This window comes from Drosophila elegans, unplaced genomic scaffold, assembly GCF_018152505.1.
Source record: "Drosophila elegans isolate 14027-0461.03 unplaced genomic scaffold, ASM1815250v1 contig_468, whole genome shotgun sequence".
Classification (NCBI taxonomy): Eukaryota; Metazoa; Arthropoda; class Insecta; order Diptera; family Drosophilidae; genus Drosophila; species Drosophila elegans.
In genome coordinates this window covers 2,911,883-2,928,075 of record NW_024545855.1, presented here as the reverse complement: position 1 = coordinate 2,928,075, position 16,193 = coordinate 2,911,883, and the positions used below count along the sequence as shown (strand labels likewise).

General features: G+C 41.4%; 3 protein-coding genes across 7 annotated transcripts; 2 read left to right on the top strand and 1 right to left on the bottom strand.

Annotated features, from left to right (window-relative positions):
* Nucleotides 1-432: 432 nt before the first annotated feature.
* LOC108143763 (ATP-binding cassette sub-family G member 5) lies at nt 433-4,313 on the top strand. Its single transcript, XM_017268292.1, has 12 exons — nt 433-508; nt 965-1,097; nt 1,182-1,290; nt 1,352-1,542; nt 1,953-2,097; nt 2,157-2,622; nt 3,096-3,213; nt 3,266-3,359; nt 3,418-3,556; nt 3,615-3,806; nt 3,874-4,060; nt 4,121-4,313. The coding sequence occupies exons 2-12, from the start codon at nt 1,038-1,040 to the stop codon at nt 4,232-4,234; spliced, it is 1,815 nt and encodes a 604-aa protein (XP_017123781.1). The 5' UTR covers nt 433-508; nt 965-1,037; the 3' UTR covers nt 4,235-4,313.
* A 223-nt stretch (nt 4,314-4,536) lies between these two features.
* LOC108144023 (M-phase inducer phosphatase) lies at nt 4,537-14,671 on the bottom strand. Of its 5 annotated transcripts, none has more exons than XM_017268649.2 (6): nt 14,584-14,671; nt 13,977-14,114; nt 11,536-11,753; nt 7,753-7,993; nt 6,807-7,115; nt 4,537-6,749 (listed from the first exon to the last, which is right to left on the bottom strand). In XM_017268649.2, exons 2-6 carry the CDS (start codon nt 14,014-14,016, stop codon nt 5,122-5,124), a joined length of 2,436 nt encoding a protein of 811 aa, XP_017124138.1. In that variant the 5' UTR covers nt 14,017-14,114; nt 14,584-14,671; the 3' UTR covers nt 4,537-5,121. The 5 variants fall into 5 exon arrangements, with proteins under 5 accessions (XP_017124138.1, XP_017124143.1, XP_017124141.1 ...); XM_017268654.2 differs by having other exon boundaries at nt 7,753-7,957; XM_017268652.2 differs by having other exon boundaries at nt 14,617-14,655.
* LOC108144024 (kinesin heavy chain) lies at nt 9,069-11,103 on the top strand. The gene has a single exon (XM_017268655.2). It carries the CDS (start codon nt 9,179-9,181, stop codon nt 10,490-10,492), a length of 1,314 nt encoding a protein of 437 aa, XP_017124144.2. The 5' UTR covers nt 9,069-9,178; the 3' UTR covers nt 10,493-11,103.
* Nucleotides 14,672-16,193: the final 1,522 nt, after the last annotated feature.

The following is a 16,193-nucleotide window of genomic DNA, read 5'->3' as shown; positions in this document are numbered from 1 at the left end:
TTGCACAGTATATTTGTATTTTTTGCCTGTTAAGCCGTAAGCATTTCAGTTAGATTTCCAAAAGCGTTTAATGTTTTTTTTATTGTTTGGAATTCTGTGTGTTCGGGGCGCCGCAAGAAAAAATCGATCGACGCGGACCGCCTTGAGGAGCGGTGGAGACAACTGGGCAGCTCAGTCGTGCGCTCGCAACGAACTGATCTGAACTTGGCCTGGGCCGCCATCTTAGCCCGCTCGCGCTTCAACTGGAAGTGTTGGAATGGAGAGAGGCGATTTCCACTCGGAGTGCACAACTCTCCCAATTGGAATGGCCTAGGCCGTCAAGCAACAGTTGAAGTTGAGTTTGCAGCGAACTGATCTGAACTTGGCCGCGGCCGACATCAAAGCCCGCTCTCTCTTTGACTGGAAGTGTTGGAAGGGAGGGCGAGAATTGAAATGGCCTAAGCCGTCAAGCAACAGTTTAAGTCCAGTTGGAACAGTGCGCTCAGTTGGTTTGGACGTGTTCGCGGAGGTTAGAAAGAATATATTTAAAAATTTAAGATCTTTTAATATAAATGCAGTATAAACCAATAGTTTAAAAAAACTAGTTTCTATAACTAGAAAATTCTAAATACAAAAGTGTTTGTATCTTTAAAAGAAATACATTTTCTTGCTGTTGGTATTTCTATCTACGTGAAAGACACTCCATACTTTTCAATATCTCTCTCTGGAATGAAACTCTTTCTCTCTGCTTAAAAATGTTACAATGGTTTCTCTTACAAATTAATTAAAAATACAACTTTTGCTTTTGAATATAGAGAAATAATTAAGCAATTTTTAAAAGAAATTATGATCAGCATTTATGCTAAAAATATATTTTTATAAAATGACTTAAGTTTACCAAATAACCTCTCTTATTCTCTGTGATGAATTTTATATTGCTCTTAAAATCTGGAAATCAACTCTTACCACTTGTACGGCTCTTAAGCTACTAACAAAGGTAAAGGCCCGAAGAGCACTAGAAGTGTAAACAAACAAAATCAGTTCTCTCAGTGGTGGCTATGAAAATGATCGGCAGCGACTACGTACTGGAAGCACACAACATTTTCCACACCACCGAGGTAGGTGGTTCTCTCTCTCTCTTAGATCGAGAAAAAACCCTTCGCGGAATAACCTTCTCTGTTTTCTTTTGGTTCTGCCAACAGGTGGATGGTGGTGGCTGTTTCAATGGAGCCGGCAACTCGGCCCTGGTGCTCAAAGGCGTTAATCTCACCGTGCACAGTGGCGAGGTGATGGCCATTCTGGGCTCAAAGGGTATTTGGAATACAATATATTTCTTTAAATGGTCAAATAATAATAAATTGTTGATTTGCAGGCAGTGGCAAGAGGGCCCTTCTGGATGTTATCTCAAGGCGTGCCGATGGAGCAACTCGCGGTCAAGTGCTGCTCAATGGATCACCCCTCTCCAAGGCATTGTTCCAACAGCGATGCGGATATGTCACCCAGTCCTGCACCTTTGTCCCTGGTCTCACCGTGGCCCAGACTCTTCACTACACCCCCACCATAGTAAGTAGTACCAAAGCATAGTTACAGTACCAAATAAAACGGTTTAGAGCTTCAAGCTACGAATACGGCAATGATTAAAAAAACATTACACAAGACAACAAAAACCAAAAACCTTATATCAACCTCTATTAGCTCAAATTAATGCACATGAGCATTTTGACTAGTGTTTTCATTTTAAAATATGATGTTACATCTCGTCAGAGATTTCCAAACAAAAACTAGAATTCTGCTAGGATTTAATTGCTTTTAAACTTCATCAAAAGATTATTGAAGCAAATATGGAGACTCTTAAATGCGTATAAGGTGATACTTGAATTATTTGTATTTAAAAACCGTATCAAGCCTGTAGAGGGTAATGAACAAGAACAAAGCTTTGATTTTTGGTGTTATAAAACATAATCCATTTGCAGTTGAGTGGTTATCTGAAGAGTTCAAAGGTGCGTCAAGTGCTGGCCGATTTGGCCCTTTCCCAAGTGGCCCACAAACGTGTGGAGTATCTGAACATCAGCGAGGCGCGACGTCTGGCCATCGGAATCCAGTTGGTCCGAGATCCTGGTGAGATGTCTGACTAGTATCTCACTAAGAACTATTAAATAAATAAACTTTATCCTTAGTAATGTTGCTACTGGATGAGCCCACTCATGGTCTAGATCCCTTGAGCGCCTATCTGCTGATATCCATTCTGTCCAACACGGCCAAGAAGACGGGATGTGGCATTCTACTTTCGCTGGAGAAGCCGCGCTCCGATGTGTTCCCATTCCTGGATCGTGCACTATTTCTGTGTCTGGGCGGAGTGGTCTATTCCGGCGGCACTCGGGCCATGCTGGAGTACTTCCATGGCATTGGATTTCCGTGCCCCCAGCTGGAGAACCCCCTGATGTACTATCTCTGCCTGTCCACCGTGGATCGTCGGAGTCGCGATCGGTTCCTGGAGTCCAGCCAGCAGATTGAGGCGCTGGTCGAGCGATTCTCCCGGGAAACTCCCATCTCGGATGCCCCACTGAATAACATGGGATCTGGCAAGGTGCCACTGGCCTATGGAAAGCCTGGAGAGCTAAAAGTTTGGGTTATGCTATATTTGTAAGTATGGTTATGCTGTATTTGGAGCTGGTAGCAACTTTGAACAGCAGAATTAAACATATTGAGGGCATAGGAACGAGCCTGGCCAAACTGTTTATAATTATTTTTAAAAATGTCTTAGAACAAAGTTAAAAATGTTCCTTAAATTTAGGTCATTTCGACAGTTTTATATCGTTTTTTCTAAAACTACCTAAATTTTTAAAATTTTTAGGGTCATTTAGCTTTTTTGTGTTTACCAAGTATAAGATATATAATATATCTACTTTTCGGTGTATTTTAAATTAAGCTTTTTTTGTACCAAATAATTTTTGAGCCTGGTAGCATTTATAAAGAACAAAAACTTAAAAAGTATTTTTAAAGACTTATCAGATTTAAACACACAGCAAATTCCGTTTGCAGTCAGTAAATTTAAAGTCATATTCAATTTTCCAAGTGGTGCAATAATTTTATAACTGTTTTCTTTTCCTTTCCAGAAAATTACTGGCATCAACCTTTTCTTGCGGCCTCGTGGGCATGAAGACACTATTTCTGCGCATGCTGCTGCTTCCCTTGGCATTGAGTATTTTATGGGCCTTTTACGCAGATGTCGGGGTAAGCCAAGAGGTCAATTAAAGTTTAAAAATTACTAATAGTGATTCTTTAGGACGATGCCCCTGGTTTCTTTACCAAAAACGGCATGATTCTTAATATATTGGGCTTGTCTTATGGCTGCGGTATCCTAACGACCATAGCTCTATGTGAGTAATAGCTTTTATAGTAAAGTTTTTGTCCTTATGTTCTTAAATATTTTTTCAGTTCCCATTTGGCGGAAGAAATTCTCACAAGACACACCAGAGGGACTTTATTCGGGAACTACTCTATTGATTGCCTACAATTCCGTATCCATACCCTTCTCCGCAGTATCCGCCGTAATAGCCAGCTGTGTTGTTTATCCGTAGGTTCTTTGGATTCGTAAAATTGCTTCCAAATTTATGTTTCGATTTGTTGCTTAGCCTCCTGTTGGATGTAAAGTACAATAATGGCATTGTCTTTGCCTATTTGCTGATGGCTTTATGGTCCAGTTTTGTGCTGGCCGAGCAACTGACGATTGCCTTCCTTTTGGTGGTCAAGGTTCCTTTCAACGCAGCCATTGCTGTGACCTATATTCTGGTGATCAGTATTGCCCTGGCCAGTGGAACTGTGCGGTGAGTTCAGATTAAATTTTTCGCTAAGTTATTGTTGTTGACTAAGAAACATTTTCCCTGCCGTCAGCTCTTTCAAAGGCCTCCAACCCTGGCTGCAGGACAACACCAAGGGCACCCACACACGATACGCATCCTCCCTGCTGCACAGCATTGCTTTTCAGTCGCGGAAACTCAACTGCACTCCCACTGCCTCCGTAATTTGTCCCAAGCCAGCTGACTTTATGCACGAGCGACTGGGATTGCCAGATCCAGATGTAAGTTGGAATATAATATTATATATTATTCTTCAGATAAAATACTATTATAATTCACAGGAAACCATCGATGTGGCCGCGTCTTGCGCATTTGCCGTGGGCTTAGCCGCCTTTAACATGCTGGTCTACTTATTTCCCATGCCACGATGTGTGCGCCAGAAGTTCAAGGACTGAAGATCTTCAATTTGCAATCTAAAATTTAATCTAGATTTTATCTTAATTTAATAAAAAGCTCTTCTTAATTATCTATTTATATTTCTTCGTTTTTAAATAATTAAATAATGAGCATCAGATATAAACGTATAAATTCTACTTGAACAAATTGCTTGTTAAATGGCTCTTTTGAAATTGGAATATAAGTATTTAGATGTATATTTAATGAATTATAAAAATTTGTACCGAATTATGCAGGTTCTAAGAAATTTGTATGACCCAGTTTACCTTAAAATGTGTCATCGAAAAATTTAAGAAACGGCTTTTACGATTTACATTTCATTTTATTTACAAGAAAACTTAATGCTAATACAATTTCGTAGATAATTCATTGAATATTAGACAACAAGTATAAAATGCTTCAATGTCAATTCCTTAAAAACTTCCTTTCTTCCGGTTCTCGATACGATTTTCGCTGCCAAGCCAATTAGTTTTCGCTTTAATTCAACAATTGTCTAAAGACTAAAAATATATTCCTTTCATTTAAATAACTAGATACACGCATGGAAATTCATTAGAACGCATCTGAAACGGATTGAATGAATGTACGCGAGTGTTAATGGGTGTTCAAGCGGTTCGTAAATAAGATATGCATATGGATATGGATATGGATATGGATTTTATAGTTTAGCGTTTAGAGCAGGGGTGCTCAAGCCTACCCAATACATTGAGTTTGTTTTGTTTTTAATCGCTAATCCAAGTGAGCACCCCTGTTGTAGAGTTGTGATGAGCATGGTGGGGGAATAACTGGCTGTTTAAAATACTGTGGCACCTATTTGGGGGGTTGCTATGGAATTGGGGGCTATCGAGTAGTTGGGCAGGACAAGCTCAGCTCAGCTCAGCTCAGCTCAGTCCGTGTCGTAGTAGGCGTAGTCGTAGCTGGTGTCCTCGTCCGCATATGGTGGCCTCTTGCCACCAGGTCGCTCCTTCTTCTCCAGCTGCAGCTGCTCCTTTTTGCTCTTCACGGATTTCTTGGCGTCCACTTGTTTGGGTGGTGCACTTGTGGTGACAGTGGTTGTGGTTCTGGCTGTGGTCGTTGGGCGTCGGGTGGTGGTGCTGGTGGTAGTACTAGTGGTACTGGTAGTGGTGCTAGTGGTGCTACTACTGCTGGCCTGCGGACTAGATGCCGCCAGCTGCGGACTGTACTGTGAGTTGTACTGCTGCGAGGTCTTTTCCGCCTTGTAGATGTCCGCCCTCAATTTGTTGATGCTGGCTGCCCCGAAGTTTAGGGATTGGGCGGTATTAAAGAGCTCCTCCTCATCACTGAGGTCTGAATCCCTATCCCTTTCCCTTTCCCGTTCCCTCTCCTTTTGATTGTTGGACTGCTTCACGTAAAAGCCATGTGGCTGTCTACTTGCTGCGACTGGAGCACTTGTGGTGGTGGTGCTGGTGGAACTGGTGGATCGGTTGCGCAGAAACCGTATGCGATTTCGCGGGAAATCATTCTCGTAGAGCTCCGGATGGTACTGACCATCGTTCTCGTCCACATTGGGATTGGCTGTCGTGGGTGGTGGTGCTGTTGCCGAAGTGGTTGCCTTCTTAAAAACCCCCTGGGTTGTGGGTCGGTGGGTCAGCTGCGTTTGGTAGCTCTGCTCGTAGGGTTTCTTATAGGTGGTGGGTCGGAAAGTGGTGGGTGTGTAGGCCTCTTTAGCCCTGCTTGTGGCACTAGTAGTTGGGTAGTAGAGCTCCTGGTCCGCATAACGCTCGGTGGTGGCCTTGTAGGTAATGCTGCCCCGGCTGGTAAACGAACGTGGCTTGGAACTTGAGGGTGCGGAAAACGGAGCTGGCTCCTGGTTACCCACTCTGCCCACCTGTGGCTTGTGTCGCTGATAGTGTGGCTCCAATTGAATGGGCTTGTTCTGGGAAACCTGCACCTGGAAAGGCTGTGGCCTGGGCATCTTCGACACCTCCACGAACTCATTCTGATTAATGTAGTTGGACTCCTGGGGACCCAGTTTCTGTTTGCGCACAGCGGAAGTGGTGGGTTTGCTACGCTTTTCGAAATCCTGAACTCCTTTGCCCGTCACTTTAGTAGAACTTTGTTGGCTTGCTGGTGAAGTGGTGGTCTTGAACCTATAAGCTCCATTGTTGGGATTGTAGGTGGTGGGTTGAATCTTTTCCTGGGTGGCAAAGTCACTGGAGCCGAAGCTAAAGCGACTGGTGATGCTGCTGCTGGGACGCGAAGTGGTGACCCCATTGTTGGAGGAAGTCTTGTCCAGGAAATCCGTGTTGAACGTGGCATGTAGGGTAATCTTCTTCAGGGATTTGGTGGTTCCTGGTGCAGCAGTGCTAGTGGTAATAGGACTAGTGGATCGCTGTCCTCCTCGAGTTGGTGTAATCTTGCGACTTTGGTAGTCCGAGAAGTCATTGGGTTTGGCTCTCGAGGGCGAGGGCTCCTCGTCGTATTCCCGACCCCCATGGCGATTAGAGAAGAAGTGCGAGCTGTGGGAACCCTTGAAGATATCATCTATGTCTTCTGTGGATGGCAGATGGTGATTAGTTTGGGCAATGCAACTCTATTGTTTTTTCTTACGCTTCGAGTCATCATTGTTGTTGTAGTTGTTGCTGTAATTGTTGCTGTAATAGTTGTTGTTTCTTTCGGTTGTAGATGTGGCTGTAGTTGTGGTTGTCGTGGTCTTCGGACTGCTGGCCAAAGTGGTCGGCGTGTAATAGGTGGAAATGGGTCGCTTCGTTGATTGCGTGATCTCCAAATTGGGATTGGAACTGGAGCTGGAGCTGCTACCTGTCTGGGCGTAATTGTGGCGAGGGCGTGACTTCTGCTCCCCGCCACGATTGTTGCTGTTGTTGCTGTTGTGGTTCTCCTTAGAGCGGCGCACATCGCCTGCAATGACAGATAACCCTGGCTTAAATAACACTCCAATCACACCTCTCGTTTCCGTCAAAACAGATATCTAGATTAGTCGGTTTTTCTTTGTAATTGTTCTTATAACTAGTTTAAAATAATAGGGTCTTATTTCAGGAAGACACCTTTAATTCAACTTCTTGCTTAAGAGGGCAGTAATAAAATGAACATTTTAGTGATTTTTTGTTGATGATTGTTGATTGTCATTTATTCCTTGAAAATACATTATAGTAAGTTCATTATACTAAGGCACTTGAAGAATAATTTATTAAATTTTAATGGAGAAATGTTTTAAAATTTCACAAAAATCGATGTAGATGAACACTAAAAGATTCTAAATTCACTACAGCTATAATAAAAAAATGTGTGATCGGAAAGAAATTTTAACACAAAATTCTTGAGATATTATGCATTTATTTAAACATTAAAAATCCTTCTCTTATTCAAGTGAAACCTTTCGGTTGATAATTTTAGTGAACACGATTAGAGTTCATCTTGTTTAATAATTATTTTGTTCACTTGATACTTTTTACTAAAAATTAAAAAAAAGGCATTATTTAATATTATATGTTTAGATACTTATCCTAATATTGCTCAGCCCAACTGCATTACTCACCCGTTTCGGCGCGTTGCAGGTGGAAGGTGGGCTCCTCCTCGTGGGTCGACTTGCTCTCGTCGCCGGCGCGGTAGAGATCGTTGAGGTGGCCGTGGTCGTAGAAGGACGTGGCCTTGTCGCAGTCCACGTCCACCCAGTTGGCGCAGATCTGAAGCTCCTGGTCAAAGGCTGTCGTGTTGGGACAAAGGAAGCGGTAGTCCTGCACCTGTTGGACAAACTGATTAGCTCTTCGGTGTAGGAGCTGCGCAAACAAAAGCAGCGAAAGCATCAAAAGCACCAAAAACAGCACCATTAGATAGGCAGAGCAACATGCAAAATTTAAAATTCAGTTATAAGTGGGTTCGATTAGGCCAATAAAGCATTAGAGCAAAGATCCGAGCAGCAGCTGCAGTCACGTGAATAGCGTACCCCCAATCGCATTTATGTTGATCAAGACTGGTTAACTCTAAGCTAAAATGTTCTAAACCAGGGCAACATTTGCTGACTTTGCACTCAACCAAATAGATTTATGCAAATATATTAAACATTTTATGTTCAGCTAAGATTATTCCACAATTTACTTTATTTTGCTTACAATTCCTTAACATTTTAAAAGAAATAATTCAATGGAAATTTTTAAAAATACGCATTTCTTATACAAATTACCAAAATATCACAGTGCTTGCATTAGTTTCCTTTTCTGAATGAGAAAACCTATTAATTCTCTTTATAAAAATAAATATAGACTTAAATCAATGGCAAAGCTTTCCCGAATTCTTTTAAACAATAAAAATTGAATTGCTTAGATGTCCAAAATTGTATATCTGTTTTAATAGGCATATGAAGGGCAATTTGCTGTTTCGCAAAGATTTCCTTATTTCGTTAACAACGTTTTTAAGATTTTCCAGTTACTCTGATTGAGTAAATCTAATAACTCTCTAAAAATGTAAAAAGTAATTATAATTATTCGTTTAGAGTTTCTAATCAACAATGATTCCCTTACATATCCAAATACTTCACAGTCATTTAACCATTTTGGTAGAAACACGACGGGTTAGTGTATTCCCTGGCTAATTGAATTTAGGAATTGCCAGTGTAGGGGCACACATCCAATCAGTGGCTTCCTTGTGCGGCGAGTTTTAATGCCACTAGAAACCAGAAGTGCACGATGGCCTGTCGCCAACTTTGGCATTTCCACTTGCCACTTGGCATTTGAGTTGGCGTTAACCCGCAGGGGAAGCATAAGCTTCGGAGGCCAGAAGATGAAGTGAACGTTCTCGTTCTGATTCTCGAAGATACGGCATACAGTAGGCTAATTGACAGGCCGAAATCCATGCTGTCGCATAGAACACTCATTTACACAAGTCACACACACACACAGACAAAACCCGTTCTTGTTAGTTATTTCCTTTTTTTGTTTGTTCTTTTTCGTTTTCGCAGTTTAAAGATGAGCCAGATGAGGGTATATTTGTTCCGAAAACTCCTGGCTCCTGCTGGTAAACTACAGGAGGAGGTGGCCGAGGAGGCCATATCGGAGGTCATAGACCAGGTCCTTGGAGGAAGGACCAGCACGGTTTTCAACTGCGGTGGTCTTCAATTGGCTTGTGATCCCGCGGACATGGTTACCCGCATCCTGGGCGAACTCTTCGCCAGCGTTTACTCCATGGAGGTCAATATGGAGGTGCACGTTTCGGTGCGACATGTTCAGTTGAGCGGCGATTCGGAGGAACTGATGGCCAATCTCAAGGGAATCTCCAGTGGAGGGGCCAGCCGGGATCACTTTGTGGCCACGCCCCGCCAGGTTTATGCCTACATCGAAAGGGTAATGAGTGATAAATCAAAGGATTGCCCGCACCTCATCTTCACCGTGTACGTGAGACAGACGAATGGCGAAGAGTCTTGGAAGTGTTGTGGCAAGCTGCAACTCGTGCATCTGAAGAAACTTTCGGAGAACTCACCAACTCTACAATCGGACTCCCCACTGGACGCCTTGGTGACTCTTTTCCAGGCTTTGGCCCACAATCCCAAGACTCACATCAGGTACCATAACATACGGCTGAGCAGAGTGCTGCAACAGTTAATGGGCTGCGGCGCAAGAACTGTGCTTATAAGCTACACAAATCCGCCGGAGGTAAGGAATGCCCAGCTGGTGACCCCCGCACCCAGTTCCCCACCCATTACCAGCATGCCAGCCAAAGTCTGGTGGGGATTGTTCAGGCTGGAGCGCAAAAGGTACTGCTGTCTGAGGGACAAGGTATTGGGCATGCTGGCGGAGCAGGAGAAGGATGAACTGGAGAAGTTTCTGGAGCGCCTGGAGAACAGTTCGGAGGAGGAGGAAATGAAACAGGAGTCCTGCTTGATGCTGCAAAAAATGCAGCAGATTCGCTCAGAGGCGGAGATGTCGATTGAAAAGTTGGAGGACTTACAACTAAGCATAAATCAGCTGGCCCAGAGAAACCAACACTTGGAGCTGCATCTCAGCCAGAAGAATAGTGAGCTGGACAGGCAAAGCCTACTACTAAGCTCCGCACATATGCAACTAGCAGATCAGCAGCGGAAGTTCCAGGAGAAGATGACCGAGTACTCCGACCTCTTCCAAGAATTGTGGCAGCGGCAGAGCTTGGTCAGCCAGAAGCAGGAGGAACTACAGCGACGGCAGTTGTCCCAATTGTTCGACACCATCTGCCGGGATACCCAGCGATGGCGGCATAGGAAATTGGGCGAAGAAGCAGTCGCGGAAGAGCCCAGTGGGAGACCGTAGTCATCTCGGCTCTGCAGTGAAGAGGCAGCAAAGACGCTTAAAGGTCAGCCAGTCAGCTAGTCAGATCTTCCGGACCAGTCACGAACCATTCGCAGCCCCATCTCACACATTCCCCAGCGCAAACAGCGCATCTGGCTGTGCCACTTTGCCATTTAACCGTTTATCCATTTAGCTGCCGCGATGGAAACGAAGCAAACCGATGACTGCCGGCAAGTTCGTTGCCTAAGTCTTTCCTTTTCGCCCGCTGTGTTTCAGCAGTGAAATTTGCAAGGGCGGCTGCCAATGAAATGTTAAGAAGAAGTCGCCTGGGCTGAGCAGTTGAAACTATGTTCTTCCAGCTCTCTACTCTGCCTATGACAGTATATCAAGCAATAAATTTGGCCATTTATTTTAGGATATCAAATTTAAAACAAGTTTTTCTTTTTTCAATTTTAGTTATTACTGCCTGAATAAGTTAGATTTACTATGGAACAAGTAAAACTATTTATAAAACAAAAATAATTTTTTAAAATCTCTATAAATTTCGGTATTAACGTTTATAACAAAATTTCAGTCATATTTTCTCCATAAAACAAAAATATGTGAAAAATAAAGAAGCTTATAATTAAGAATATAGTTAGTTCTAAAAAAGATTAGTTTGTCGTCTGAATTGAAAAAATAATATACACAAACAAGAAAAAACGGACCTACGAAAATCATAGGAGTGCTTGAATTTTCTTTATCAAACAAAAGTGTATCATATAAGAATATAATTAGTCAACCTAGTTGTTTTTTAAATGGCAAAATAATATACATTAACAGGAAAAAAACGAACCTTAAGAAATCATAGAAATAAAGATGTTTGTATTATTTACTTTCTCTTCCTAACAAAAGTGTAAGTGTAGTTACTGAACCTAACAAAAATATACTTGGGCTTTATAAAGAAACCAAAAATAGTCTGTCGTTCGGCTGTAGCTATTAACGATATGACTAGCTGCTGCCCCGATCTCGGCCAGGAACAGGAGCAGGAGCATTTGCACCTGGGAACAGTAAACAACACTCACCCCCACTCCGGGCAGCTTGACGCAGACGTGGAACATCTGGCACTGGGTCTCCGGATCGGCGTAGTAGCCTCCCAGGATCTTGTCGCTGCAGGTGAACTGCGTCTTGGGCATGTTCTGCAGGCTGTAGGTGGGCCAGGGTCTGCCGAAGGCCAGATCATCATCCTCGTCGAGCAACTGGGCCTGCGTGAGTCCACTGAATCCACTGCAAAGAGTCGTTGCTGCAAAAGATATCGAAAGATGGGGTAAACAGAAAATCAGAAATCGTGATCTGGTTTTTGGACTGCTCTTCAAATGGCAGCTCAAGTCGAATGCTAGAATGGAGACGGGTATCTTAGTGGGAACTGATGCTGGTATGCTGACCTGGTCAGGTGACCTTCGGGCCGCATCACTTTCGCTTACAACTCGTGATTTATGTGTGCTGCCGGAGCACTTGCTGCGGTCCAAGGCTGTACGAAGCCTCTAACTCGAGACCGCTTTTTATTTACTTTTTCGGAGCAGCATCGATTGGTATTTGCGATGCCAAGAGACACATAGACATCATTAACATTTTGGCCAGACGATATATGATCGCTGTGGTCACAAACGGATCCACTGGGCTCATGGGGGTCGCTCAATTAAAATGCCAAGTCAATCAATATTGCGGATTACGATTGTCGTTCGAACATGTGTTGGGCATTAAAAGCCTAATTACCCTGAGATTGTACAATAAACGAGTACACAGAGAAAACAATAACTATAACTACATAGCTATATAAGATTCTCTTGTAGCACCAGCATAGAAAGAATAAATAAATAGCAAAAAAAAGGTTAAAAGTATTTACACTTAGTTAAAATACATTTGCATAAAGCGTTTTTCCTGCTTTTGCACACAAGCCTTTTGGAAATTTTCTCTGTGCATCATTGTCTTAGACTTTTTATATATCCATATATATATTTTTCCCATTCTGCGCAGCTTCTGTTCTTCACTCAGACATCAGACACCAGACATCAGCGGAAGATGGTTTCGCTGCAATTAAGGCAAGTGTAATTGCCATTGCAAAAACTGCAGAACAAAGCAGCTCCTCTTCTCCAACTGCAAATTGCAGTCTCAGGTTGCATAATCCCCAGTGCGCCCCCATTTATCATGCCAAAAAAAACAAAAAAACAACAAAATAAAAAAAAATAAAAAAGAAAAACCGCTCAAGGAAACCCCAAATGCAAAGCAAAGAGAAATCAAGCAGAGTTCGAAGAAAAGAAAGAAGCTCGTCTACGATTCGCATTTTATTCAAGTGAATTTCAAGTCGAAAACTTTTCACCTCCCCAGAGAAGGAGAAGCCCATTGTTTGGCAGTGAACTATGACTGGGCAGATGGCAGCTGGCATGGGGCATCTTTTGTTAGCCCCCTCCAATGCAGATGGTTCGATTCCGATTTAAATTGCTTGGTTCGCTGGAGTGAATCTATGTACAAATTGGTCAAGACTTTGGCCTGGCTTAAGCTCTCACGCAGTGACTGGAATCCCCTTAAGCCACTGCTCTTTTTTTTTGGGCGTTGTCCCAGCTCCAACTCTTACCGAAAACATAATTACCATACTGATGACCCACTCTTAGCAGTAATTGCCATTTCTCAGCCTTGTCTTCATTTTTGCCTGATGCGGGGGCTCTGCAGCAAATTGCGCTTGATTTCAAATGTGATCGATATGAAACTCATTGAATCCCATTAATTTCTTTCGCGATGGACCTTGAACCACGTTCAAAAACAAAAACTAATGAGCATGCGATTTTTTATTTTTACCGATATACCATCTTTTATGTTAATACACAATGTGCGATTGTTAAAAGAAGGTTGATCATCAGCAAATCGGACCACCACAAGAAGCGTAGTTTTTAATGATGTAAAAACGATTGGAAAGCTTGGTCCTATAATCGAAATTTAATATCTTTTTTTCAAATTCCTAAACCCATTTTCGGCTCTAAGCCTTTTTCTGTTCATAATTTCAGCCTTTACCTTTTGCTCCATTTTGGAATTCAAAAAAACTTTAAACAAGTATGAAGATATCGCTGTTTTTCCTAAAACCCTTGAGTTCGAAATTTAATTTCTAAAGTAAATACTATACTATATGCATTTCTAACAAAAAACTTAAATTGCCAAAATATGTATTAACATGTTTTCTTTTAATCTTTAAAGAAATTTTCAACTGATTAAAGCATATGAATTTTATTAAGTACAAAGTTTAACAAATGCTTACATTTAAATTCGTTGCAAAGTACTTTAAAACTTTAAAAGAAAATACATTAATTTATATTTTTGTGTGTGTTGTAGTTTATATTTTCTATGTAGTTTTTGAGGACCTTTACAATTTAGAATAATATTTTATATTCCTACTAGATTTATCTATCTAAAATTTGTTTTTCTGTTTTAGTATTCTCTATGAATAAATAATAAGTTAAAGAATTTTACTCACCCAAAAAGAAGGCAATCATTGCATTATTTATGCAAAACATGTCGTATTAGTTTTTATAATCCAAAATCAGGATGATATCCAATAAGTAATCCAGAGCAATTAAGCTGATAGTTAATGTCGATTTTCACATGGATCGCACTGCAAAACAAGAGGGCACAAAACACTAGAAACCTAATGAGTATTGAAAGGGATTTGATTGCACAAGATGTTTGCTTCTTTGTTTCTTTTGGTTATATTTTTTTCTTGTTTTTTTTGTTCACTAGCTCAACGCGAAAACCATCACCATCCATGGCGAAAATGCCACAAAAAGTGGTCCGTCATGTAGGAACAGACAGGCGGCAGGGCAAAACAGAATTCTTCAAACTTCGATCGTGTATAGTATGTAAATGCGTACGAAATGTGTTTCGCAAGGTGCGAAAACTACGAAAAGCCCATTTAGAAGGTGCAGCGAAACGTTGAGAGACGTCTGTTTGCGTCTGCGTCTGCCGCACTTGGCTGGTTAAACAGCGGAAAGCACAGAGTCACCATGGCAGAAGAACCACCATCCACTAACTGTTAGCCACCAAACACCAACCACCAAGCCACCGAAAAGCAACCACCAACCGACCGGAGGAGACAGACTATGCGATGCGATGCGAACCAGGCGAGTTCAGCGCTGCGATGCGCGATCTGTGACTTTATCGTCCACGTTGTCGAAGCGAAATGATTTCTGAAAGCGAAAGGAAAACCACTTGGAGCCCATCGCAGCTCGGCAGCCAAGGCAGCAGCACCACCGAGGCACAGTACCGTGGTGCCAATTCCGAAAAATAACAATGTCCAGTGGTTCCTAAAATTATTCTCTATTTAGTGCCAATATTAGTGAGCTATACAACGAAATCCAAAGTTTAAAAGTATTATACACCCAAAAGAAAAGTTTCAAAGAAAATAAACTATTGATATATACATATTTGTTTGGGTAAAGTATTACCATTCCTTAATTTTGAGCAACAGAGAACAAAGCAAAGATATACAACTTAAACCATTTTTTACTACACAGAACAAAGTTAATATGTTTATAAAACTATTTCATCTTAAGTGGAAATACACAATAAAACAATATCCAACTTTTAAAAAGTTGAACTTAAACTTAAATTTCAGTCAATCAAAGCTATTCATATCATAAGCTTTAAATTTGTTTCCTGAAAAAAATAATAAATTGAATTATGGTTCTTTACCAGCGTTTGGTTGTATCAATATTAGCATTTATTTTAAGCTAATGAATTGAAATCAGACTTTTAATAATCTTAAATTTGGATGTTTTGATTTTCTAAACGTTGTTTTTAAGTCTTACATTACAAAAGTGAAATTTAATTTAATTGACATTCAAATTTGTTATTAATTTATTTATTTTAAAGTTTTGATTATTAATTCCTTGGGTGTCTCAATGATGGCCCACTGTGCGACGTCGTCGTGAGCAGAGCAGTGGCGTTCCTGCTCCGTCTAGCATCGTCGTCCGATGTTCGTTTTTTCAGTACATTTTACCAGTGTTTCCACTGCTTCTTGGTTCTGCTGCATTTTTCTTTGTGGTCTGCGCTGTCGTATGCTTAACGCAAATTACGCATACGCAGCGTGTGACCATATGACACTTGCTTAGTTGCATTGTACACGGAACGTGTGCACCGCCAGCCAGGAGTAGCTGGCTCTCATCACTTACGTCAGTTGGCCGCAGGGCCAGCTCATGATTATGGGCAAGCACTCCCACTCCCCCGCCCGACCAACGACCCCCACATCAATTACACCCGCTGTGCACTGGGCAGAAAAAAGGTAAGCCAACAGGATCCCCACGATTTGTCATTGAGCTTCCTAGTTCCCACATTGATTATGGTATTATTAGCTTATTTTCAGGCCATAGCCATAGGTAGAGCGTTAAAATTAAAATAATCTTACGTTTGGTTTGGTTTCAATTTTTGTATATGATCAATTGTAGTTACATGTTCTTGAATATTTGAATTGACTAAAATGTACAATCAAAAAAACATCTTATGCAAGTAAAGTAAAAGTAAAAAGTACTAAAGTACCAAATCAAATAAAATCAAAAATAAAAACTCCATTTATAACTAGATTTTAAAACACTTAATAACTTTGTGTATGTATTGTATAGTTAACTGTGTGTTTCAATTTAATTTGAGATTATTTGAATTTATTTGGAATACCTATGCAATTATTATCTATACATTT

Coding starts and splice junctions, on each gene's coding strand:
- LOC108144023 (XM_017268649.2), bottom strand. CDS start 14,016: ATGTTTTGCATAAATAATGCAATGATTGCCTTCTTTTTGG. Junction 7,116..7,752: donor CCTGCAACGCGCCGAAACGG/GTGAGTAATGCA, acceptor CTGTCATTGCAG/GCGATGTGCGCCGCTCTAAG. Junction 6,750..6,806: donor CAACAATGATGACTCGAAGC/GTAAGAAAAAAC, acceptor TGCCATCCACAG/AAGACATAGATGATATCTTC.
- LOC108143763 (XM_017268292.1), top strand. CDS start 1,038: ATGAAAATGATCGGCAGCGACTACGTACTGGAAGCACACAACATTTTC. Junction 2,098..2,156: donor CCAGTTGGTCCGAGATCCTG/GTGAGATGTCTG, acceptor CTTTATCCTTAG/TAATGTTGCTACTGGATGAG. Junction 3,557..3,614: donor GCCAGCTGTGTTGTTTATCC/GTAGGTTCTTTG, acceptor TTTGTTGCTTAG/CCTCCTGTTGGATGTAAAGT.
- LOC108144024 (XM_017268655.2), top strand. CDS start 9,179: ATGAGCCAGATGAGGGTATATTTGTTCCGAAAACTCCTGGCTCCTGCT.